This window comes from Kryptolebias marmoratus, linkage group LG2 (assembly GCF_001649575.2).
Source record: "Kryptolebias marmoratus isolate JLee-2015 linkage group LG2, ASM164957v2, whole genome shotgun sequence".
Taxonomy (NCBI): Eukaryota; Metazoa; Chordata; class Actinopteri; order Cyprinodontiformes; family Rivulidae; genus Kryptolebias; species Kryptolebias marmoratus.
Window position 1 is genome coordinate 31,885,618 of NC_051431.1, and position 25,129 is coordinate 31,910,746.

General features: G+C 40.4%; 2 protein-coding genes across 2 annotated transcripts in view; one reads left to right on the forward strand and one right to left on the reverse strand.

The window, feature by feature from the left end:
• Positions 1–1,819: 1,819 nt before the first annotated feature.
• On the reverse strand, positions 1,820–17,547 carry prss16 (serine protease 16). Its single transcript, XM_017438853.3, has 9 exons — positions 17,280–17,547; positions 16,582–16,763; positions 14,763–14,995; positions 13,724–13,859; positions 11,520–11,634; positions 4,397–4,598; positions 3,631–3,721; positions 3,251–3,453; positions 1,820–2,491 (listed from the first exon to the last, which is right to left on the reverse strand). The coding sequence occupies exons 1-9, from the start codon at positions 17,514–17,516 to the stop codon at positions 2,382–2,384; spliced, it is 1,509 nt and encodes a 502-aa protein (XP_017294342.1). The 5' UTR covers positions 17,517–17,547; the 3' UTR covers positions 1,820–2,381.
• Positions 17,548–18,007: 460 nt separating this feature from the next.
• Positions 18,008–25,129, forward strand: part of psmd2 (proteasome 26S subunit, non-ATPase 2) — a 17,945-nt gene continuing 10,823 nt past the window's right edge. The window contains exons 1-5 of the mRNA XM_017438866.3: positions 18,008–18,188; positions 19,793–19,849; positions 19,935–20,099; positions 24,093–24,214; positions 24,502–24,726. Coding sequence (XP_017294355.1) covers positions 18,066–18,188; positions 19,793–19,849; positions 19,935–20,099; positions 24,093–24,214; positions 24,502–24,726 — 692 coding nt within the window. The 5' untranslated portion in view covers positions 18,008–18,065. The remainder of the gene's footprint in view (positions 18,189–19,792; positions 19,850–19,934; positions 20,100–24,092; positions 24,215–24,501; positions 24,727–25,129) is intronic.

The following is a 25,129-nucleotide window of genomic DNA, read 5'->3' on the forward strand; positions in this document are numbered from 1 at the left end:
TTACTTCCCTGCTGCTGCCAAAATGGGGATTATGAGTAGGTTAAGGTGTGTTTACCCTAACAAAGACTGGATTGTGATTTTTTATAATAACAGGTTTTGCTAGTATATTTTTCGGGACTGAGCAACCAGATTACAACCTGGAGATTTTAAGAGTCCAGTGCTACAACATTAAACAAGAGAAAGAGTCTTCAGGTGTGTGCATGAACACAAACATGGAATTTAAATTGAAAAATAATGCAAAGTCAAATGGGGTCTGAATGTCAGTAACTGGATTTTAAGTTTGTGAGGGCAATAAATAAACTGTGTGTATATTCTTATCAAGCTATTCAGTGTCTTATAATTTTCAATTTCACACAGTGCTTTTAAATCTCTACAAGAAAATATATGCAAACAGTCAACATGACCTTGGATAAGACAATTATGGAAATCTGTGGACTAAGTAATGATACTATGAAGCTCCTGTTTAGCAGTAAACAAAAAAAGATATACCATTAAGACTAAATTTGTCCTAAAAGCAGATTTCAGCTCACTAGTGAGGCACAAATCCTTAGCAAACAAAAACTGGAGTCAGTTGTCTGTTGGAAAGATACTGCTACTGTTCAAGGGCTTCCAATACATTTCAACAATGAAAGGAGGATTTTGCTGTCATGATGCTGATGAACTCTGTGATAACCTGCATTTCAAAAGCCACTCACATTTTATCTGTTCTGTTTCTTAATATGATTCTTATTAAGCAATTGTTGGACACACAAGGTGCTGTGAGTGCAGATGAAACTGATGAACAGCAAATAAAAGGGGTGACGGTGCATAGTGAAGAGGAATCATTCTGCAGGAAAAAGGTTGATTTTGCAGACACTTTTCACAGATATGCTCACTCTGTACATTTCAGTGAGTTTCTCAGCCAGTCTTTACCACAGTGTAACATTTATAGTTTAATTCAACTCAGACATTTAGATTTATAGTGAGTTGCAAAAGCTTGCCTTACAACCTGCAACTTAACAGGAACACTTAACCCCTGAAATCTTTGCCCATTCTTCATGACAAAACTGCTCCAGTTCCTTCAGCTTTGGACACAGCATCCTTTATATTATTACCAGAGGTTCTCACTTGGATTGAGGTCTTAGTTTTGACTCTGTTTCTTTGTAAACCACTGGAGTGTTCATTTAGCAGTGGGCTAAGGATCATTGTCCTGCTGAAAGGTGATCCTCTGTTCCAGTTTCATTTCTCTGTATTTTACTCCATCCATTTTTCCTTCAATTCTAAGGTCTGAGGTCAATTAGCTGTGGCAGCCATCTTAAATTGGGTTGATTCCAAAAAGTAATCAGTTGGAGAGGTATATAAAGTCAATTTTTCCTGAATGTTTCCTTAAAATCTGTCCAGTGGTTCAGGAGATATTTTGCTAATGAATAAAGTTTATTCTAATTGTTCATGGCAAAGTTTTAAACAAAGATCTTGCGCAATCAGAGTACAAGGTGGTACAGTCTCAGCCTCTACCACAGCAAAAGTAAATCATTTGTGACAGACAGACGGAGTCAGTAGTGGCCATCTTGGATTTTGATGTGACAACCCAATTTTTAATAAGGACCTTACTTATGCCTAGACACATCTACACACCAAAATGGAAGTCAGTACTTTGCTTATTTATCAAGTTACCCAGCTCACAAGGTCACTCATGGATGGACGGATGGAGGTTATTTCCAAATCTCGTCTGCATTGAGACAGGCGGACAACTATCAGGCCTGCAGAAATAAAATTATAGTTGTGATAAACTGAGGTAAAAATACACAGAACCATAAAGCAGAATAACAATACAATTAACTCACAGAAGATAAAATCGGCACCAATTTATTTATGTTGCGAACAGAAGAGATTATTTCCTGTTTACATTATTAGTAGGAGAAAAACAAAAAAGATGCATTAACACAAACATATTCTAATTCCACAAAGCTATCAGGGATCTTGCGTATTCAATTTAAATTGGCAAACCAAACTTCAAAACCGGGTTAAAATGATGTTACATGGAGATGTACAGTCCATAAGTAAACTTTGATGTGAACTTTGCAGACTATTTGCATTCACAAAAAAGTTATAAAACAACTCAAAGCATAGAAAAAAACAATTATACTGCATTGTCCAAATTTCTACTCACACACCAGAACATGATTTTCACACATTTACCTTTAAACTGCAAACATAAAAGACAAATGAAAAAGTGAAAAACATTTTCAGATATACGCACAAACTCATACACATTCATCTGTTTTTCTACTGAGAATAGTGCAATTTAGCATTTCAAGCAGCTGAAACTTTGGCAGCATTCTGAACAGCTTCAATGATCAGGAGTGATTAGCAGTGGTAAAACGAAACCGATCAGCTTAGACTTATTGCTTCAGCCACTGCTGGAGGAGTAAAAAGATGTGTTCCCGAGCTAGAGACAGCTGTGGGAGGTCCTGGCTCCGGGCTGGGTACATGTTGGCACAGTGAGCCGTTCCTGTATCGCAGAAAAATATCAACATTAATCACATAACAGAACAAAGGGAAAAGAAGAATATGTCAAAAATATGTAAATTCCAATGCCATTCATGGGAACAAATAGCTCTTTGGGAATTATCTTGTTGGTTCAAAAGTAATACTTTGAAATAATCAAACTCTGTTGTCTCCAGCATTTCTTTTTGTAATTAAATAGGATGCTGCAACTGACTGTAACAAAGAGGCTAAAGAAACTAGTTCATCCCTTGAGTTAGGTGTTTCAGGATTGATTTCATTTGTTTTGAAATGCCTATATGACAGAATCTGTCCGATCTGCTGCAGCTACATGCCCCCCCCCCCATCACCCCACCGGCGGTGGTCCCAAAGGCAGAGAGGAGGATCAGAGGTGACCCGTTGTTTCCAGTCACGGCCCTCAAAGTGTGCAACTATCTGCCTTTGTGACTCACTTCCTGTTTTGCAATCATGTCTTCAAAAACATCTTTTCTCTTTGGCTTTAAACTCAGTCTGAGATGTTGGCTTTTATTATCTTATGGTTTTAACTGTTTATTGTTTTTATTGCGTTTTATTTCATTTTAGTTTTGGAATTTTGTGTATTTTCCTTGTGTTTATATTTTTGCTGGTGTACAGCACTTTGGTCAACAGGGTTGTTTTTAAAATTGCTCTACAAATACAGTTGTAGTGTATTTTTTTAATGCTTAAATGGTGTGAAGTTGTTTTATAAGAGAGTGTTTTTCATGTCAGTGGAATTTAACTGTTTCACCTTTGATGAAAACAGCAGGGAGCTCAGCTGTGATGTCCTGAGTGATTCCCAGTGCGTGCCAAGGATCGATGGATCCGTTGGGGAAAACTATTCTGCTCGAGCGGATGTTATAGCCTCCATAGTACTCGTTGGTCTGGGCGATGGCCTCTGCAACCTGTTCAGCACTGATGTTGTAGAAGGCTGCACACTGCATCACCTGGTAACTGGATTCAGAGAAAAGCAAAGAAAAAGAAGAGCAAATGAACAATGGGATGTGTGTTGAAACTGGAGGAGTGCTTGATGTGGAGCGTTCTGGAAATGAACGGCGGAGCAGGTGAGGGGGGTACTGCAAGCACAATTATGAACCTATTAAGCAGAGAGATCATTTGTACTGCACTCACCCGAGAGGGAAGCCACTGAATGGCTGGTTAGGTGAATCTGTGCTCTGGTAGAATCCAAATTCAGTGCACGTCTGATAAAGCCACTGTCTCCCTGACAACACACACATACAGCATTTATCCACTGCCTGCATGTTCATTTGGTTTTAACAAAGAGGCAGTCATATCAGACAGCAGGCGATGCAAGCATTAGCTGAAACAGCTTTAAAATAAGGCTTTGTCCTTTCAGTCATTTAGCCCTAATTAGGAGAAGAAGGAGCTGAAGCCACAAGACGAGGTGGAGGAAGAAGCAGCACTGTGGCTTTCAACCTTCAGATCAGAAAATAACCAAACACAAAGTCCATTTTTGGTTAAGGCTGTCCAACAACTGCAGGTTGCAGGGAATCTATATTTATAACATAAAGAATAAGAGCACAATTTTAAACCTGATGATAACTTTTCCAAGTTTAAAAGACTTTATTTTGGGATGTCGTCCCTAGATTTATTTTGTCACCTAGCAGTGAAATGATGTAATAATCACATTTCTGTGAAAAATGACAGCTCTGCATCTTGCGATATCACAGGAAATTGCACATAACATTATTTTCAAGGTTTGATCAAAACAGCTACAACTGTCATTTCTCAACATAGGAACATCTTCGTCTAAAACTCTGGTACGGGAGGCAGTGGGCAATATGCATTCCTTCAAAGAATGAGAGGCCTTTAATTAATATTGTTGTTTCTAGATCCAAGTTACTAAACCAAAATGGTTGAAGAAACCCACACCCACCTCCCCCTGCAGCAGGCCCATGCCAGGACGTATTGCTCAGATCTCTGGTGTAGTTACTGAAGCTGACGTCCAGACATTTCAGAGAGAAGGTGTCCATCATCAGGTGGGCCACAGCAGCATAGCGGGCATACGGATCTCCCAGCGAGGTATCAGCCATCACGCCACACAGCACCTTGATGGTTATGTTGCCACCCACCACACCCTTTAAATACACATGAGACAAGAAAAATTTGATTTTTTGCAACAAATATCTGTAATACTTTTCAAGACATGATTATTTTATGTGCAAATTCTATTGATATATTTGTTCACGTTATAAAAGGAAATGTGAATAAGACCTGGATGGACACAATCCTGTCAAGAAAAGCATCTTCTGAATGAGCTGTCTGAATGTTCTCTGAACAAACAGCATTGGTGTGAAACATTATGCCTCATTACTAGGTTTTCATGGAGATGCAGCTCTCAACAACCAATCTTCACCTCAAGATCTTCTTGTTCCATATTTTCCCAACTTTGCTGTCAGACTGGTTTTTGGAAGGCAGAGGTTTCAGTTATCAAGCTTCTCTCTTCTGGAACCAACTTACAATTTCTGTCCGTGAGGCTGACACTCTGCTTACTTTTAAAACTAGGCTTACGCCTTTTCTCTTTCATGAATTCTAGAGTTAGGGTTGGCTTGGGTTTCCTGAGTTATCCCTTAGCTTGCCAGCGAGCACCTGGTGGTCAAACCTTGGCTCCTGGGGCTCTGCTGGAATAAGTCTGTAAAAGAGACAGGGGGCATTTCCACACGGCTTCAAGCTGCAGGAGGGAAGGTTCGGACTGTTGTTTGTGCTTATGCACGAAACAGCAGTTCAGATCACACAGCCTTCTTGGAGTCTCTGGATGGTGTCCTGAAGGGGGTGCAATCTGGGGATCCTGCTGTTCTACTGGGTGACTTCAAAGTTATCTGGAGGGAGGTGATCTGATCTCCCTGATCTGAACCCTGTTCTGTTATTTGACCTTTGTGCTAGGCATGGGCTGTCCATAATGCACACTATGTTCGAGCATAGGGTGGTCCATAGGTGTACTTGGTACCAGGCCACCTTAGGCCACCTTAGGCCAAAGATTGATGACTGATTTTGTAGTCATGTTGTCAGACCTGCAGCCCTATGTTTTGGACACTCAAGTGAAGAGAGAGGCAGAGCTGTCAAGTGATCATCATCTGGTGGTGAGTTGGATCTGGTGGCAGAGGAGGCTGCTGAACAGACCTGGTGAACCCAAACGAGTAGGGATGATGAACTGAGAATGTCTCTCAGAGCCCCCTGTCCATATGATTTTCAATTCACACCTCCGGGAGACTTTTTCATGTGTCCCGGGGGAGGTTGGGGACCGAATGTCAGATGTCAGACCGAATGGGCCTCTATTGCAGTTGTGGCCTAAAGGTCATTGGTGCCCGGGGTTGATGGACCTGCTGGTGGGCACTAGCTGTGATGGAGGCAGTCAAGCTGAAAGAGGAGGTCTTTAGGGCTTGGCTGTCCCAGATGACACCTAAAGCAGCTGACAGTTATAGGGTGGCCAGAAGGACTGACTTCTGTGGTTGTGGATGTAGAAAACTCAGCCACGGGAGAAATTCAGAGTGGCCATGGAGAAGAACTTTCAGTTGGTCTCGAGGAGATTCTGGTAAACCATTTTACAACTCAGAAAAGGGAAAGCTGGCCCTGTCTCAGGCCATGCTTGGTCTGCCAATCCAAACTTGGGAATTTAGCTCAGCAGTGGAAGGAGTACTTCAAGGATCTCCTTAACTCAGCCACCATGTCTACCTTTGAGAAGGTATGGTCATGGGAGTTTGACTCTTCAGTCTACCCATATTTAGTAGCTCTGGAGAAGACTTATGAGGCATTCTGTTGGGGGTATCCAGTCCCGGTTGCGCTACCGAAACTTGGCGCAAGTTGTGTAAACAACAGAAGCGCTATGGACAACGTTGGCCCTGTGTTGTTGCTGTTTTTTAAACTTATGGGGATTCTCCTGAGACTTCAGGAAGAGAGGCGCAGTGGAAGAAATGCTCTGGATGCTGTGATTGTTGCGCGGAGTAGGACAGCTGTTATCAGCCGGAGGTTTCAGGCTTTACAGGCCTTCAGCTGGGGGACAGACGGCAGAAACGTTGCAGGGTAAGCTAACGCTGTTGTTTATATTCCTACCTTCGCTCTTTATGCTTACATCTGGTCACACCCACGACCAATGAGTGAACAGGAGCTAAGCTAGAGCCACTCACGAAGCAGAGCCAACCTGGCTGGCCCTGCTCCGAAGCAGGGACCAAAAAAGCAGGGCCGGCCTCGAAAAAATGCCGGTAGAAACACGCGCAAAGCAAGCCAAGTAGAGTGGAGCCGGGACCTTTAGAGCTTGTGTAAAAGGGGCAAAAGAGACTGGTCAGCATTAAATTTCTGAATGGAGCAAAGTACAAAAACATCCTTAATCAATGAAAACCTGTTTCACAGTGCTCAGAACCTCAGACTGAGCCGAAGGTTCACAATCCTGCATAAAAATGACCCAAAGCACACAGCAAAGACAACACAGGAGCAACTTAGAGAGAGCTCTGTAAATATTCCAATCAGAGCCCTGACTTGAATCCTATTGAACATCTGGAGACCTGAAAATTTTTCCAACAACTGTCCCCGTCCATCCAGACTGAGCTTCAGAGAATTTGTAAAGAAAACCCAAACAGATTCATGCCTGTAACTGTTATCGAAGGTGCTTCAACTCAACATTAAGGTCTGAATAGCTATGTAAACGTTATTAGTTTTACAAAACTGCACAACAATTTCTGTTTTCACTTTGTCATTACTGGGTTCTGAGTGCAGATTATTGAAAAAAATACAATTGTAGGATCATGCTGCAACATAAGATGTTAGGGAGTCTGAAAACTTTCAGAACCACTTTTTTACCACAAAGAAAAAAAAAAAAAATCAATCAATCAAATTTTATTTGTATAGCACATTTCAGCAGCAAGGCATTTCAAGGTGCTTTACATAATTAAAAAACAAAATAAAAACAGCATGTGACAATGAATAAACAGTAAGAAAGAGACAAACATCAAAGACATCAAAAACCCGCACTCTAACCCTAATTTAGCCATAAGCAACTCTAAACAGGTGGGTTTTAAGTTGAGATTTAAAGGCACCCAGTGTTTCAGCTGTTTTACAGTTTTCTGGAAGTTTGTTCCAAATTTGTGGTGCATAGAAACTGAAAGCTGCTTCTCCTCGTTTGGTTCTGGTTCTGGGGATGCAGAGCAGTCCAGAAGCAGAAGATCTGAGAGGTCTAGACGGTTGGTACAGCGATAACAGATCTTTAATGTATTGAAAAGAAGAGAGGAAAACAAAAACTCTGTTTTACCCAACTCCTTCCTGGTGCAGCTTGGATGCATGACTACGCCTAAACCTGAATATTTAAAGAGAACTCCACTAATGCTGGGTTTTATACTCCTTATCTCAATTTTGAATTACTAAAAAGGGGAAAACACTTGTGTCTTTCACACAGACACACCTTCAACCCTTTTAAAAACAGGCATCACCAGTGACACAGCAGTGCGTGTGTATTTCAAATCACCGGAACTTCTTGCTACTTCGTGCAATTTCATTTTGCAATCTCAGAAATGTTCAATCTGCACTTTTCAAGAATTTATAAAAAGAAAGTTGAAGAAAATTCAATTCTGTTTTTGTTCTTTTCCTTTTTATAACACACAGTTTTAGGTATTTAATTACATAAGAATGGTAAATACCTGACAGATTTTGAAAGTTCTACTTCTCCTGGAATAAGAGTGTAAATTATTTACACATAGGGCATTTTTTGACAAGAAAGACCACGCGTTTTAATAAATACATCTATTATTATGGTGCTAAAAGGGTTAATGCATCGAGGGTCAACTACATACATTGCTGTGCAAGAAAATGACATGACGTATCAAAAATATGAATTACAGATGTTCATTGTTGCAGTTCATGAGTAACTGTGGAGATTGCCTTTCTGTATTCAAACAATGCTCCTCAGAAATGTGTGTGTGTGGTTGGGTTCTTCCAGGTTTATACTGAAGTAAAATGTGTCATTTACTCAAAAGGGGGTCGGACATTTTGCCCTGATTATGGCGCTGCAAACAAGCAAATCAAAAGTGTTAACTAAACAACTCAGGACTACACTTATCTTCATCATCTGTGAAAAAAAGAGTAACTTCTGGCAGCCACATTAACACCCTATCATATTTTGTAAAGCATACCATTAATAACCCCTTGACTGACTCCTAGTCTTACACACATTCCTCAGCGGACCTAAAAGCTGGTGTCTCTGTGCACAGCTCTTTGTGTCAGAGAGTCAGTGGTAGGCTGTGCTTGTCAGCCAGTGCCGTGGGCCCTGTGGGCTCTGTGGGCCACCACTCCTCTCACTGCTTTTACAGCCGTCTCTTTGGCTCGAGGCAACAGGAAACCAGAGAGACCAAAGACTCTTTTGTTACTTTTTCACATCAGCTTATTGGTAACCGGACTCACGTCTCGTCAAGGCAGCAGGGGAATAAGAGAGGTAACAAGTTAAGAAAAGGAGGCTCTGTGAGGAAAAAGAGGGAGACAATCTTTATTTCAACATATTCTGTTAGGAACAACAAAGAAAGTTGGGATTTTAGCAAGGAGAAATAAGCTAGGAAAACTGCATTTTCTGCTAATATGCTATATGAATGATGAGTCCTGAAAGACTGCAGAAGCTCAAAGAGAAGCAGAACCAGCTGCAGTAAACAGAGAAAAACGCCAACTAAAAGTAGCAGAATGCTAGCTAAAAATGTTAAGTAACAAAAGGCTAGCTTAAAACAAAAAAATAAAAGGGCTAGATAAAATAAGCAGAATGGTAACCTTAATGTAGCAAAAGGCTAGGTAAAAACTAAAAATAGGACAAAAGGCTAGCTAAAAACAAAAAGTAGCAAAAGATTGCATAAAAGCTAAAAGTATCAGAATGGTAGCTAAAAGCTAAAAGTTGCAAAAGGCTAGCTAAAAACTAAAAGTGGTGAAATGTGAGCTAGAAGTAGCAAAAGGCTAGTTAAAAGTAGCTAAAGGCACAAGTGAAAACCTGAAGTGAACCTGAAGAATGGCTAAAGTAGCTCAAAGTATGCACAACTAGCCTACAGAAACTAACATTTAGCATTCACACAAATGGGTTTTTATGATTTGTTCCTGTAGTCTAGTTGTGTTGCAGTAAATAGTTCAGCAAGTAGAGCCAAAATAAAACCTTCTTTTCGACATTAAGTGTATTGTTTCAGTCTCAAGCAGATCGGACTGTTTAGGGCTAAATGTGAGCCAAGGTCCCAGGCCTGAGTCACCTTGTTGTTATGGCTTTCTGGTTCTTGTAGCAAAGAACAGGCAATGCAAACATCAGAACTCAATAAATATTTAAAGTTTTCACATTTTGCCCAAAGAACCAGCAGCACCGGGCTCTCCTAAGCAGCTGCCTGCTATCTTGAACTTAATGAGGCCATTTTCTCACTTTGTAAGTAAACAAAATAGCAGCAGTTAAGAATTACAAGCCTAGCATTTTTAAAGGAATGCATGCAGAAGTTTAAACTAAGATCATCTTATGGTGAGAAAAGTTGAAGTTTCAGCAGTTTGGAAAACGTACGGTCCTTTCATATTTGGGTGATAAAAACTGTGGTTCTACCAGTCACAGGCTTCGCTTCTCCAAACTCTTTCATTTTTACTGCGCTAAACCATCCCAAGAGGTCAAAATAAATTAAAACAATATTTTTGTGGAAAATGAAAAACTTTAATTTACATTCATCTGGGATCATTAATATCATTATTCTTGTTGTTTTCTTCACTGGCATCTGAAGAGTGTTTTGGATCAAACAAACTACATTTGAGGAGGGTTTGTTTTTATATACAAGGATCAAACCTGTTCCTACCTTCCAATATGATTCACAATATTGTTGACACCTTTCTGCATTTCTTCCAATGAAAGTAAATGATTATGGGCAGATGTGTGTTGAAATAAAATTCATTTTGAACAAAAAATATTGATCTTTTCATGTTTTTAAAAAGAGTATTAGGGCACAAATGCTTATTAATTGTTCTTATTTAGCGTACAATGCAACCATTATATCACCTTACAGCAATGGTGTCCAACCCTGGTCCTGGAGGAACACCATCCTGCAGGTTTTAGATGTTTCCCTGCTCTTCAGCAGGTCTTCAGGTTCTGTAGAAGCCTGGTAATCACTCAGGACAGTGTTCCTCCAGGACCAGGGTTGGGAAGAAATGCCTTACAGTGTGCCACCCATTGGCAAAACTGTATTCTAAATATTTAAACACCTTAATTTTCCACAGATTTTTTTCTGTATAAGCGTTATTTATATGTAATATCTGAAACCGTTGCAGAGTTCTGCATTTGTTCTTTCCACAGACTGCTGAGTAGGCGCTTCTCACTGGTGTCCTGCTTTGGTTTGAAAATGTAGCTCTTCTCTCACCTTTTCTTTCAGCAAAAAGTTTTATGAATTATGTCTGGCACATTGTTTGACCAGTTTGACCCTAAACTAAAGAACCTGTAAGCTGCAGATGTTCCACCCCATGAACTCTGGAACGTGCGTGGTGGCTGCAGAGTGGGTTTGCACCAGTTTCACACAGTAATTCAAACCAGTGAACTGCTTAAAATCTGCAGTGATTTCTGGTGTAGAACAGAACTTGCTGCTTTACTTCTTGCTGTTTTGCTTTTATGTGTCTAATGTAAAGCTTCTAACAGATTTTGTGGTCTAAAGTCAGGGTCAGATAATTGTTTTTACCTTTCCTACACAAATATTATCTGCCATTACTTGAACTTGACTAGACAGTTTTCATTTTCCAGACCACAACAGTTTATTCATCATTTCTGCTGTGATTACCTCAAAAAGCTGCTGTAAAGTCTCCCCAAAGTGTCATCTGTAAATATAAATTAGAGCAAGTTTGACACTCTTCCTCTGTTTCTGTATGATATGAAGAAGTGTGGACCCAGCACTGAGCTCTGAGGAACTCCACAGTGTTGGTTTGTATTTACGCGTTGAACATTTTCACTTTACCAAAAGATAGAATGATAATGAGGGATATTTTTGACAAATCTGCATTTTATGGTGTTTTCCTTTTTTCCTCACCTCAAACTCTCTGTTGTCTTCATTATATTGGACCACGTCCATGAAGTTGCCCGCCAGCGTTTCCAGGAGATAGGCAGAGTCCATCTCTGTGCCAATCTGCAGTTTGGAGCACAATCTGACAGGGAGAGGAGAGGAAACATGAGAAAACCACTCATATATCAAAGCATTCAATCAGTAATAGAACTTTTAGACTTTTCTAAATATTTCACTTAATTTGAAATAAAATTCCTTGTAAATACATCAATATCTTCTGTTCTTTTTGAAATCTGATGCAAAATAATGGCACTATTTTACTTTACTTATCCTACTGATAGGTGCCATTTTACTACTTTTGGCTGAATAGCTTTTAGCTGCGGTTCTGCTTCTTTTAGCGTTTTAACCCAGGGTGAGGTAATGATATAATGTTCAGCTGATTTCTCTTTTGTGGTATTTTTTATTCATGTTTAACTTGTATTACTGCTAGTTTTACGATGTATTTTGTCTTTTACATCATTATTAACGTACAGCACATGTTTTTAAATGTGCTTTACAAATAAATGTGGTTCAACTTAACTGAGCTGTTTTGCTACTTTTCACAACCAATCTGAATTTTTCTTTGACTTTTACCTACAGTTCTGCCTCTTTTAGTTTTTAGCTAGTTTTTCTGACTTTAGCTGCTGATCTCTTCTGTTAGTTTGGAACTTGGGTTCTGCTTGTCTGAGCTTTAAACCCTTTCAGTTTCAGCGTCTTCAACAAATTCCAGCAGTCATTCAGCATTTAAGCTGCAATTTCTCTAGTAAATATTTATTGTTCAATATATTTCTGAGGTGTTGGTGTTAAAAATCTTTTTGTGTGTAAGTAAGTTAGAAATGAGGAACTTGCTGCCAGAATGCATGTGGCCTCCGAACCACCTTTCTGAGGACAAGTCTGCGTCAAATAAGAAGTTCAGTGTGGTCAAAGCAGTGACAGTATTAGTTTGGTAAGCTAACCACACCGTTTAACTCTGCTCATTCATTGTGCTGTCACTAAAACAATCCAAGATGGTTTTAGACACAGCCATAATTACTGCAAACATGCTGAAAGCCTAAAAGGATTTCTAGTTTCTGATGACGGTTGCAACTAAACACAACTGAAGGAAACAAAAGAAATACTGCAATAAGAGGCTGAGAAAGACAACCGATACCAACAACAGATGCTAAAACTGCCAGAAGGCAGAGGACAATAATAGTTTTACTCATGTCTGTGTGTGTGTGGGTGTGTGTGTCTGTGTGTGTCTGTGTGTGTCTGTGTGTGTGTCGTGTCAGATTACATCAGTAACCAGTGGACAAACTTTAATGAAACTTGCTAAAATTATTACTTGGGCGTACATTTAAAACTGATTAACCTTTGGACTCACTCAAGATGGCTGCCACAGCCCACTGCTCTTAAAAACAACCCAAAATGCCTACAAGTCAGTTTTACAGATAAGGTAGCAGCTGAGACTCATCCTCAGCACATATTCTGAGCACTAACAGATGCTGAAATTGTTAGATTCAAATTTTGCCATTACCTATTTGGAGTTAACTGTCTGTCTGTTAGTAAAATATCACATGAACCACTGGATCGATTTTATAGAAACTTTAAAGTAATAACCACTGGATATACATTGGTGGCACAGTGGTGAAGTGGTTAGGGCTGTCGCCTCCCAGCAGGAAGGTTGCAGGATCTGCATGCTCTCCCTGAGCCCACGTGGATTTACTCCAGGTTCTCCGGGTTCTCCAGTTTCCTCCCACAGACCAAAAACATGCAGGTTAGGTTCACTGGTGACTCTGAGTAGTCCCAAGGTGTGAGTGAGAGTGTGAATGCTTCTTTGTCTCGTTTGTCTCCATGTGTCCCTGTGATGGACTGGAGACCTGTCCAGAGTGTCCCCCGTCTCTCACACAGTGACTGCTGGAGACAGACACCAGCTCCATGACCCGGAAAGGAGAAGCAGGTAAAGAAAACAGGTGGATGGATGAGTGAGTTATGGCCATCTTAAATCAAACTGACTCCAAAGGTTCATCAGTTGTAGAGGTACAGCCGAGGATTACTTTCTGCAAGTTGGAACTAAATTCATCCAGATATTTGGGAATAGAGGAATAAACACTACTGTCCAGCTTCCATTAGACTTTATTTGTTTTTTTTACTTCCTTGGTTGCTTTAAATTTCACAAACTGCAGTAACATAAATACAAAAGGGTACTGTACTTAAAGTCTTTGGTGATGTTGTCAAAGGTTGTGGGGTCTTTCAGGAATCCAACAAGGGTATCTGAAGCCTTTTTCACCAGGACGGGACACTCTGCATTTTCTGCGGCCAGCGAACGCCACACAACCTCCAAGTACTCTGTGAAAATATACAGAGTACTGCTAGAAAAACACCACAAGGCTGTTTCTGAGACAATGCAAAAGCTGTATACTGTGTGTGAGCTTTGTTTGAACGCTGGAGAGAAAATGTATTAAACAGGGTTTGAGTGAAATGAGGAGAACGTCCACAGTTAGTGAAAGTCAACATCTAACTCCAGCAGCTAAAAACAACCCTCAGAACACCATGTTCACTGTTCATTTCCCTGGGGTTACGGGAAAAGCAAGTAAAATGAGTCTTTAAGACAGCGTGAGTGTGTGGGCGGGAAGGCTGGGTCCATAATCAAAACCACTCTGGCCTTGATTCCAACCTGAAGCCTTCCAAGGAAAAACAACTGAACCAAACACACAAACAGAACTCAGGATGGTAAAAAACACTGAAACATACTCATTTAGGAGACGACTAAAGGCCTCACATTCCTGGAAGGAATACGGATCACCCAGAGCCTTTCCTGCCACAGTTTGTGTTCCTATGAGATCATCTATTAGCACTCGTAGTACTCCCAGCTATTATCATCCCAAATGTTGGCTCAATATCTGTAAGATTCAGGAAAGTAAAGGGATTTAGTTCATTAGCTGGGCCATATATCTTGAATTATGTTGGTTCCAAAAAGTTAATTATTTGTAGAGGTACATCCAATTATTAGTTTTAAAATCCAAACAGTTCTTAACGAGAAAATCAGTCCAGCTTAATATCTGTAAAACTGATGAGTTATAGACCTTTTTGTGTTTAGTCAGACTGCTTTGTTGTGGCAGTCAGGCTGATTAACTTAAATGATATTAACCAAATGAGAACTTTACAAAGGTTCCACACAGACATGAGCACAAACGCCTTCAGTGGTGGGCAACATGGGAACCTGCTGGATGACGTTCCACTGCAGCATACCTGGAAAGTTGAGCGTGGCGTACACAGGTGCACTAGTGGCCACAGAGGCGTGCACCAGGTGGGGATACTTCAGCCTGAACCAAGCAGCCAGAGAGCCTGGGTACGAGCCGCCCAACGCCACCCACTGGCTGTTGGTCAGCCCCCGGGCCTCGCCCATCCTCGTACGGAAGTGAGCCAGATCCATGAGTGCCTGCCGGCTGCTGAGGAAGCGCAGACTGTCTGTACTGAGGTCCCTGAAGGCAGAAAGGAGGATCTTCATCATCATCAGTCCATCACTTATACACACCTCATTTAACAAATCTAGACTTTTACAGATTCCACCCATTTCAAGCTTTTTCTATAAAAATTCATGGCAGATCATTTTAAAGCCACCCGGCTTTTATTGCCAAATAAAAGTGAAGATGGAAGGACAATGTTTTTGCCCACATTTGTGTGTGTGCCTGACTGTTACCAAAATATCTTCTGGTCGACCAGAAAATGCTCAACATTTCACAGTAAATAAATGCTGACAAGTACATGAAGGTTTGGGAGCAACATGCACAGAAAACATGCTTGTTGAGGGGAAGGTCCTGAATATTTACTGCCCACTTCTTAAAACCCAGCTTTTTTCTGTGGCTTTTGACAACATCTGAGACTTCTTTAGTTTATTTTTAGACTGTTTAAATGTATTGGTACTGCTGTTAGGTTTTATTAATTATAACTGCACAGCACTCTGGTCCTGTGCTTGTTGAAAGTGTTTTATAAATAAAGCTGGTAGAGTATCCAGACTGTCCCAAACCACAACAGCAGCTCCACCTCTGACCTGCTTCCTGGGGCTCAAAGGATTCAACATTTATTAAGATCTTCATATTTCTGGTTCCCCTGTCTTTTACTGTCTGCAACTCTGTTTACATGCATCTGTCCCAAACTCATCTGACCTTGTCTGAATGCAGGACTACCATCTGGTGGTGGAGCTCAGACTCGGCACACCTTGTTTTTGCTCATTCACATGTTGAGCACATTTGTTAGAAATATGATTAAAAAAACTCTCATTGGCAATTGAATAAGTTGACTTTAAGCAACAAAATAAAAAAATTAAAGTAAATAAATAAAGACCAAGCATTTGTTAAATGAACATTTATCAGCTAAACTTTTTTATGCCAGAGTTTTAAACTTTAATCATCTTTTGTTGAGAAATTATGGTATTGTAGCCATTTTGGTTAAACCTTGAAAATAACCTCATGCATGATCTCATGACATGTTACTCTCAGCGGCTATCGTATCAAACCTTCCCTTCAGAACTATAAAACTGACTGAGTTATTGCCAATTTTGTCTTGGCTAATATCGAGTATCTTGAGTTGGACCAATTTAGATGTACATCCAGTGATAACTTTCTGAACGTTTCAATGAAATCCATTCAGTTAATCCAACAGTTACACTCGAGTTTTAAGCAAAGATTTTGCACAGTGAGCAGCACTTGGAGTGATGAGATGTATTACCAAAAGTTATCTACAAATAATTAAAGTAAACAATATAACATAGCTGTAGAATAATGTAGAACGTGTTCGGGATCGGGCTCAGCTATTAGCAGAACAAATTTTAGCTCAATATCTGTAAAACTGACTGAAATGGGAATGTTTCCCTACAAAACAGCTGAAAACATTTAATACTTTCCTGACTGAAGCACTGAAATGGAGCCATGCTATTTCTGAATACAGCGGTCTTTTTTCTTCTTCACGTGTTGCACAGCTGCCCTCAGCCTAATGACTCCATTTGGATCAAAACCGAGGAACTCGTGTCAATTCAAATTCAAAAGTGAAGCAGCAGCAACAAACATACACTGTCGGGTGACTTTTTCCATAGAACCGATGTTCCAGCATCAGGCAAAGTGCTCCCAGTTTCTCAGCGTAGGTGATCCAGGAGCCGCTCTGCATCCAGGCTGGATTAGCTGGACCCTCTCCACCGATCATCAGAAACACCGGACCACCGGGCTTGTAGAAGGACTCATTCATGAAATATCTCTGGGGGAGGGGACCATAGAGAAACAAATACACATTTTACAATGTATAAAGTAGAGCTTTCTGAAACATTTACAATGCTGAATGAGCAAAAATATCTTTCAATATTAATGTTCATTCATTCTACAAATGAAAGTATTGTATTCCTTCAGTAAAAGCATATTTCCCACCACCTTTTATCACTAAGATTAATTTGGTCAGACCTTAAAAATAACATCCCAACATGTCATGCTCAGTGTTGAGGATGACTCTCAGCTACTACCACATCAGGCAATATCTGTGAGTCTGACTGGGTTACACGCGTTCTTCTGTTGGCTAATGACATTATGCTGTGTCGGCCATCTTAAATTAGGTTGACTCCAATAGTTGCATATCAGTTTTTTTACTTTCTGCAAGTTTAATTAAAATTCGTCCAGTTGTTCATGAGATATTTTACTAACAGACAGATTCATCAACAATCGTATACCTTGTACCTTTCGGCTGCGGGAGCTACTAAAAGAATCCAGCAGGTAGACTTACCTGCTTCCACACTCTGCTGTCGGCACCATTGAAGTGATCCAGTTTCTGTGTGAACCACAGCTCCTCACAAACATGGCTCCCCTTGGATTCCTGCAGCTGGGAGAACCTTCTGAAGCCATGATGCCGCCCCTCTCCCGCAACTAAAACACAAAACAACACAAACAGCGTCCCTTTGCCCAACAAAAGAACATTCATTTGAAATGCCATACTGGGCCAAACAAGGAAACAGAAAGGCATGTGATCTATGAAGTCACGTGACGACTTCTTCTTCTTCTTCTTCTTCTTCTTCTTCTTCTTCTTTGATGGCGGTTGCCAAGCAACGTTTAGTTGCGCATTACCGTCATCTATTGGAGCGAAGTTTGGACAGATTTTAAAACTAACCAAAATAAATGATAACAACAACAAAAAATAAACTATATTCGATCTATTATTTCACGCGATGACGTGTTATCCTGCTACTTTAAACGGTTGGCAAAATATAGGAAATGTGAGCTTTCTACTCCCACACAGAACATACGCAGTTAACATCTTGAAATTAAACGTACTTGTACTTTTTATAATAAGTATAATGGATATTATGACTAATAAAGATCAATACAAATTGCAGATGCCTGGAATGGGCTTTTTGTTTCTTTTTGTTCCAAATTTTTAAAGAACAAATTTGAATGAAAAACCTATACGCGACACGGCCAGCAGGGGCGCTACAGACAAATCCCACCGGATAATATGTGGCGAAGAAGACCTTCACCGTAATTGAGTTCCGTTTGCTAACGAGCGCTTGCAACTATGGAAGAGACAAAAAAGAAAGAGAATAAACAGCCTGAAAAAGGCGATGAGAAAGAAAGGGATAAGGAAAAGGGGCAGCAGTCCTCTGGAAAAGATAAGGAAAAGAAAGAGGAGCAAGAATTGGTAGGTTTGAGCATTTTTCTCATTCAAGAATGGCTAACTAAACTAACGCTTCATGATGCACTGAAGCTGTTTTTTGCCTGAGTCACTGCCGCTAAATCATGACCCAGTAGGCCGAAGTTGTTGGCATTCAACAAAAAGATAACCTAAGAGCTTATATTTTCACTAACTGTGAACATTATACCGATAAATGTCACTGGTTTTACCTATGAACATGGTACGGGCGTATATTTCTTCTAAATTAGTCCAGTTAGCCTAGCCTGCTCCAGTCGTTGTGTGCTAGCTTTAGCTTCCCATTTGTTCTGAGCGGATTGTCATCCGTGTTCAACTTGCTACCATCGACTTTAATGAGCTAACTGTATGACACAGCAGCTGAGATAAAGACAAAGAAGCAACTAAACAATAATATTTGTATTAGTATGTCGCTGTTCTCTATCTGTAATTTTATGCAGTTGAACCACAGTGGACCATTTATCAGATGATGTGAAACAATGTTTATGTAAATCATTTCAACAGTTCTGTTTATAAACATACGAAATACAGAAGCAAACCTTAAATTACTTCAAATAAGGCTGTAAAGGAATCACAAATGTCTGAATTTAGTTCAATTACCCTTTGAGTTATTATTTTGTGTTAAGAAACCATAGCTGGGTAGACCAAGTAAAACTAGCCAGACATTAAAGGTCAAATTGAACACATTTACCAGAAAGATCAGTTTTCAGCTTCCAACCCAAAGAATAACAATCCAGACATTTTTGACCCTCTGGTTTTACGTGTACAAATATTGCTAATAGACCAATTACATACAAGCATACCACTACTGGTTTCATTTATTTATAGCTGTTTTGTTTTTATCTCTAACTATTATTGGTAGAAACAGTATTAGCCTTTTTTTCTTTTTAATTTAGTTTGACTTCTGAACGTTAACTTGAGACTTTGTGTGTCATGATCCACAGTCGGGTCCTGCCCCCTAACTTTATAAACCACAGGTATCTCTAGTGGCCAAAGACCAGAGAAACACATCTGTGTTCATAACTATGACTTTCATATTTATTTAATTAGAAGATAACAGTTCTCGTCATTCATATATATACTGTAACTATAAACTAGTTTGTTTTCAAGTTCACAGTTGTATTATTTGGTTCTGTGTAGTTGTTTATATTTGTATATCCGGGGTTTCCCCCAGTGTATTATAAGCCCGGTGGGCCGCCAGACTAAGCTCTGCTTGTTTATTATAAATACATAATTTTTTATAAACGTTTTTTTTTCACCCGCACTGTAGTTGTGTAAATATTTGACACAAATATCTTATAATATCAAATAATAACATCTTTAATCCTTTTTTTTTTTACTAATTCACGGTCGACCAGCAAACGGCCACCTACCATCAGGCTTAGCCTCTTTTCTAGGAGAAACCCTGATATCATTTTTTTTTTATTACAATCAAAATAAAGGTAATTTGTGGTGCTTGTTCGTTTTACCTTTACTGTGTAACTTTTGTTTTGGTTTTGTGTACTGCACAGTTTAACTGTATCTGTGATTCTGTTGAGCTGTCTTGTTTTGTCTGATATTTGTATTGAATCTTAAATTTTCTCACATTTTCTCAGTCAGAGGAAGACAAGCAGTTACAGGAAGACCTAGAAATGATGGTGGAGAGGTTGAGTGTAAGTGTTGACATACTTTTTTTACTTCTGTGCTAGGATGTGAGAACCCCGCAAGGTTAAATAACATTTTTCTCATATTCTTCAGGAAAAAAACACAGAGCTGTATCATTCTGCATTAGAGGAGCTGCGCAGACAGATTCGCTCCTCGACCACCTCCATGACTTCAGTACCTAAGCCTCTAAAATTCCTGCGCCCACATTATGGCAAACTGAAAGAAATCTATGAGGGCATGGCTCCTGGTGAGAACAAGGTAAGCCTCTGATGTGATGCGCATGAAATAAAATGTGTGGGGGCACTTAAAGACTGCATATTAGGATGTTAGAGCTTGGGCTGACACAATAACAAATTTTGCTGGACAATGAATTGTCTTAGAAATTATTGTGAAAAACGAAAATATAGTTTGGAGGTTGTTTTAAACTAATGTAATGATAATAACATAATTAAAAATAAAAACGGAAAACCTACATTCAGTCTGTTTATTAAGTCTGTAAACTAAACTGGCCTTCAAAAAGTAATAATCATTAGTTTTATACAGAGAAGACGAACAAAACTGCCAGTTTTATAAACAAAAAGTGCAAACTAACAAAAGCGCACAGGAACAGAAGCACAAATGTGACATACCGGCTGACAAAGGTTCAGCGGTTCTCCTCGGTCATTTGGTTTGAATCTGAAGTGCTCCCACACCGCTGCTGGTACATTAGACTTTGAAACCAGTTCCATTAGGTTTTTTCCCACAATATCAAACAGCATTTCTTTAGCTTGCTAACTCCTCACGGGGGCTAACGCTGCAGAGGTACAAGACGAGGCGCCTCGGCTGGCGACCTGATGTGATAGGCCACGCCCCCCTTACACTAATGTCCCTTTTCCAGTGGCTTCCTACATTCCTGGCTCCACTCTACTCGGCTCGCTTTGTGAGCGTTTCCACGGGCCTTTTTCGAGGCCAGCCCCAGCAATTTCTGGCCCTGCTTCGAAGCAGGGTCCAACCGGGCCAGCCCTGCTTTCGTGGGTGACGCAAGCTAGCTACTGTTCACTCGTTGGTCGTGGGTGTGGTCAGATTGAAGCGTAAGAAGAGCGAAGAAAACACAGATAGACAATTTTGGAACGGTAGGGAAGTAATAGGACTATAAACAACAGCATTGGCTTACCCTGCAATGTTGGTCCCCCAGGCTCTGTAAAGCCTGAAACCTCTGGCTGATAACAGCTGTCCTACTCCGCGCAACAATCGCAGCATCCAGAGCATTTCTTCCACTGCGCCTCTCTTCCTGAAGTCTCAGGAAAATCCTCAGAAGCTCAAAAAACAGCAACAACACAGGGCCAACTATGTCCATAGCTTAGGGGTCAGCAACCCAAAATGTTGAAAGAGCCATATTGGACCAAAAAACAAAAAACAAATATGTGTGGAGCCGCAAAAAATTAAAAGCCTTATATAAGCCTTATAATGAAGGCAACACATGCTGTATGTATCTATATTAGCTATATTAGTATATCTGATAGGCTAATATAGCTAATGTAGCTGCTTCGGAGTCGGGCCAGCCGGGCCGGCCCTGCTTCGTGGGCGGCGCAAGCTTAGCTCCTGTTCACTCATTGGTCGTGGGTGTGACCAGATGCAAGCATAAAGAGCGAAGGTAGGAATATAAACAACAGCGTTAGCTTACCCTGCAGCGTTTCTGCCGTCTGTCCCCCAGCTGAAGGCCTGTAAAGCCTGAAATCTCTGGCTGATAACAGCTGTCCTACTCCGCGCAACAATCGCAGCATCCAGAGCATTTCTTCCACTGCGCCTCTCTTCCTGAAGTCTCAGGAGAATCCCCATAAGTTTAAAAAACAGCAACAACACAAGGCCAACATTGTCCATAGCGCTTTTGTTGTTTACACAACTTGCGCTAAGTTTCGGTAGCGCAAATGTATCCTGTGATAATCTCTATAAGAGATGAAAGTGTCAGTAAATATTCTTGTGTTGAGTTCAGGGAAATCAACATACAAGAAAGAAACAACATAAAGAAATAACAGAACAGACTAAGACTTGTGAATAAGGTAACAAGTAGCATCAATCTCCACTCTGCTCTTCTTAAATTCATTTATAACATTTTTCAGTTGGAGAGGTAACTCAGTGCAAAAACTAAAAATTAAGGATAATATCAAACAAGAATGTAGATAATAGTAAACAAACAATAGAAGAGTAAATGCAATAAAAATAAAACATATGTATATACATACACTGTATTGCCAAAAGTATTCACTCACCCATCCAAACCCTTGAATTCAGGTGTTCCAATCACTTTAATGGCCACAGGTGTATAAAATCAAGCACCTAGGCAAGCAGGCTGTTTTTACAAACATTTGTGAAAGAAAGTGTTGCTCTCTGGAGCTCAGTGAATTCCAGCGTGGAACTGTGATAGGATGCCACCTGTGCAATAAGTCCAGTCGTGAAATGTCCTCCCTACTAAATATTCCACAGTCAGCTGTTAGTGGGATTATAAAAAGAGTGAAAGTGATTGGGAACGACAGCACCTCGGCCATGTAAAATCACAGAGCGGGCTAAGCAGAGGCTGAGGCGTACAGTGCACAGAGGATGCTAACATTCTGCAGAGTCAGTCACTGCAGACCTCCAAACTTCATGTAGCCTTCAGATTAGCTCAAGAACAAGAGCAGTGCTCAGAGAGCTTCATGGAGTGGGTTTCTATGTCAGAACAGCTGCATCCAAGCTTTACATCACGAAGTGAAAAGAAAAGCATCAGATGGTGCTACTGTAAGGCATCAGAGCTTCATGAGCTATAGGCTTAAATTAAAGAAAAAGTGCCCACGGTTATGTTTACCCACCGTTACGCACACAAGCTGAACAAAACGTGTCATGTTTTTTTTTTTAAACAGGTGAGGGACTAGGAACATTTTTTAGCAAGTCTACAAAGCACACTCACTCGCTAGATAAAGTTGTCAAGTGCCAGTGCCAGTTACCCAGAGCAATGCCTACAAGCTGGAGCTCTAACTCTAGGCTGCTACAGGCAGCTGGCATGCACCAGAATGATCTGACACGTCATATCATTCTTTTATGAGCAATCCTGACAGCTGGGATAACGACACGCTGATGATGGAAGTAGGATATGAACAGTGGCTGTCAGAAGTATCAACATGCTTTTTCATTATGGCATATGGGGGCATTTTCAATGAAACTGAGTGCTGCAAAACAAAGTGATGGACATTTAATATTGTCTTGCATGCATCTCTGACACCACTGCAGCTTTCAAGCTCATGAGGCTGGAGTTTGACCTTTTCTATGACCGACTTTTGCAGAAATGCCAGCCACTTGGCCTGACAGAACATGGGGACAGACAAGCGTTCTGTAACATTATGGACAACAGCAGTGATCAAACAAAGGCCAGATTTAATATTTTCATTGAGAAAATATGCAGGGCCTGTCAATAGGCCAAGTTTTTTTGACTTTGTGACACTAAAGGCAGATCTCATGGGCTGTATAGCTCACAAACATGAGGAATGAATGTGAATCTCCTGGACCCAGAAGGAACTTATTCAGACTTTTCAATTTGTTTACCTTTTAATTAGTACCTAATTCAAGCTTTTTATCAGCCATTCAGCCCATTTGAAGGAAACAAACACATCATGGAGCAGAGAAAGCAATGGTGAGAAGTGTCTGAGGAGCTCAGAGAGAGGATTATTAATGTTAAAGACCATCTCCAAGCTGCTCCATGCTTCTGTTATGAAAGCTGCCAATAATATTAACTTTAGCCAACCTCCCAGGATGTAGATGCAAGACTGATCAGACTGTTAGTGTGGATGATAGGAAAAGAGCCAAGAAAACCTTTCAAAACCATTCAGGCTGAACTTTAAGGTCAAGGAACGTGACTTTCTGATTTTGAGTCATAATGGGCTCCACTGAAGAAGATCCAGTCAGGCTCCATTATCGACAGAAAACCACAAACAAATCCATACAGTAATTTACCAAAATGTGTGGTAAGGAGCCAAAAGTTTCTGGGACTGATGAGACAGAGCTGGAGCTTTTTGGCCAGTGACATGAGTTGTGTTTATTTGTTTCCTTTTTTATCATTTTTGTGGGAGAGTGACAACAAATCTATACACGCCTGTACATGTTAGAGCAAGGGTTGTTTTGCAGTTTTGGTGGATTTTAAATGCCGTTGTCTTCAGGTGTTTTAGTTGCATGTAATTATTTTAATGCACTGTTGCAGTATGTTAAAGATTTAGTGAATGTTTTGTTTTTTCCTGGTGGTAGCATTTCTGTGCTGATGTGGTGTCAGTGCTGGCCATGACCATGAGCGGTGAGCGGGAATGTCTGAAGTACCGTCTGCTGGGCTCTCAGGAGGAGCTGGCCTCCTGGGGGCACGAATATGTCAGGTAATCAGTGGCTTCATCAGGTTTTGTCTTTGTTTGTTTTGAGGGTTTTTTGAGAAATCCTTCACATTAACCAAAGGAATGCAAAGATTATACCATGGTTCTGCATATGTAAACATTTCTTTATTAGTGACTGGATTACAGTGAACTGTACATGGAGTTTATGATGAAGTCATTGTCAAATTTTTGCACACACTTTTTTTTCAGTTAAATGATTTTCTTGTTCTTAAAATACATAAATGAAAAAATTCAGTTTGGTCATATCTTTCTGTCTTATCTGTATTTATCAGGCACCTTGCCGGTGAGGTGGCCAAAGAGTGGCAAGAGGTGGAGGAGAATGATAAGACCCAGCAGGAGACACTGCTGAAACTTGTAAAAGAGATTGTGCCCTACAACATGGCCCACAATGCCGAGCATGAGGCCTGCGACCTGCTGATGGAGATCGAGAGGCTGGACATGCTGGAGGACTACATTGATGAAAACGCCTACAGCAAAGTCTGCCTCTACCTCACAAGGTCTTTATTCATTTTTACTTTTCCCTCAGAAAACACAAACATTCTTTCACTACACTCTGTAGTGTTTATATACATATATCATCTCCAGGATTAGAGGACTTATGTCTCAGCACGATCTAGAGAAACTCATCCACGCGTTTGTCTTTAGCCGCATTGATTACTGCAACAGCGTCTTCACAGGTCTGACTAATAAATCAATCAAACAGCTGCAGCTGATCCAGAACGCTGTTGCTCGTGTTCTCACTGAAACCAGGAAGATAGAGCACATAACACCAGTTTTAAAGTCCCTACACTGGCTCCCTGTAGCTCAAAGAATAGACTTTAAAATACTGTTGTTAGTTTATAAATCACTGAACGGTGTAGCACCACAATACATTAAAGATCTGTTATCGCTGTACCAACC

Coding starts and splice junctions, on each gene's coding strand:
- prss16 (XM_017438853.3), bottom strand. CDS start 17,516: ATGCCTTTCTGTTTCCTTGTTTGGCCCAGTATGGCATTTCAAATGAAT. Junction 16,764..17,279: donor ACAGCAGAGTGTGGAAGCAG/GTAAGTCTACCT, acceptor CCCCTCCCCCAG/AGATATTTCATGAATGAGTC. Junction 11,635..13,723: donor AACATCACCAAAGACTTTAA/GTACAGTACCCT, acceptor TCTCCCTGTCAG/ATTGTGCTCCAAACTGCAGA.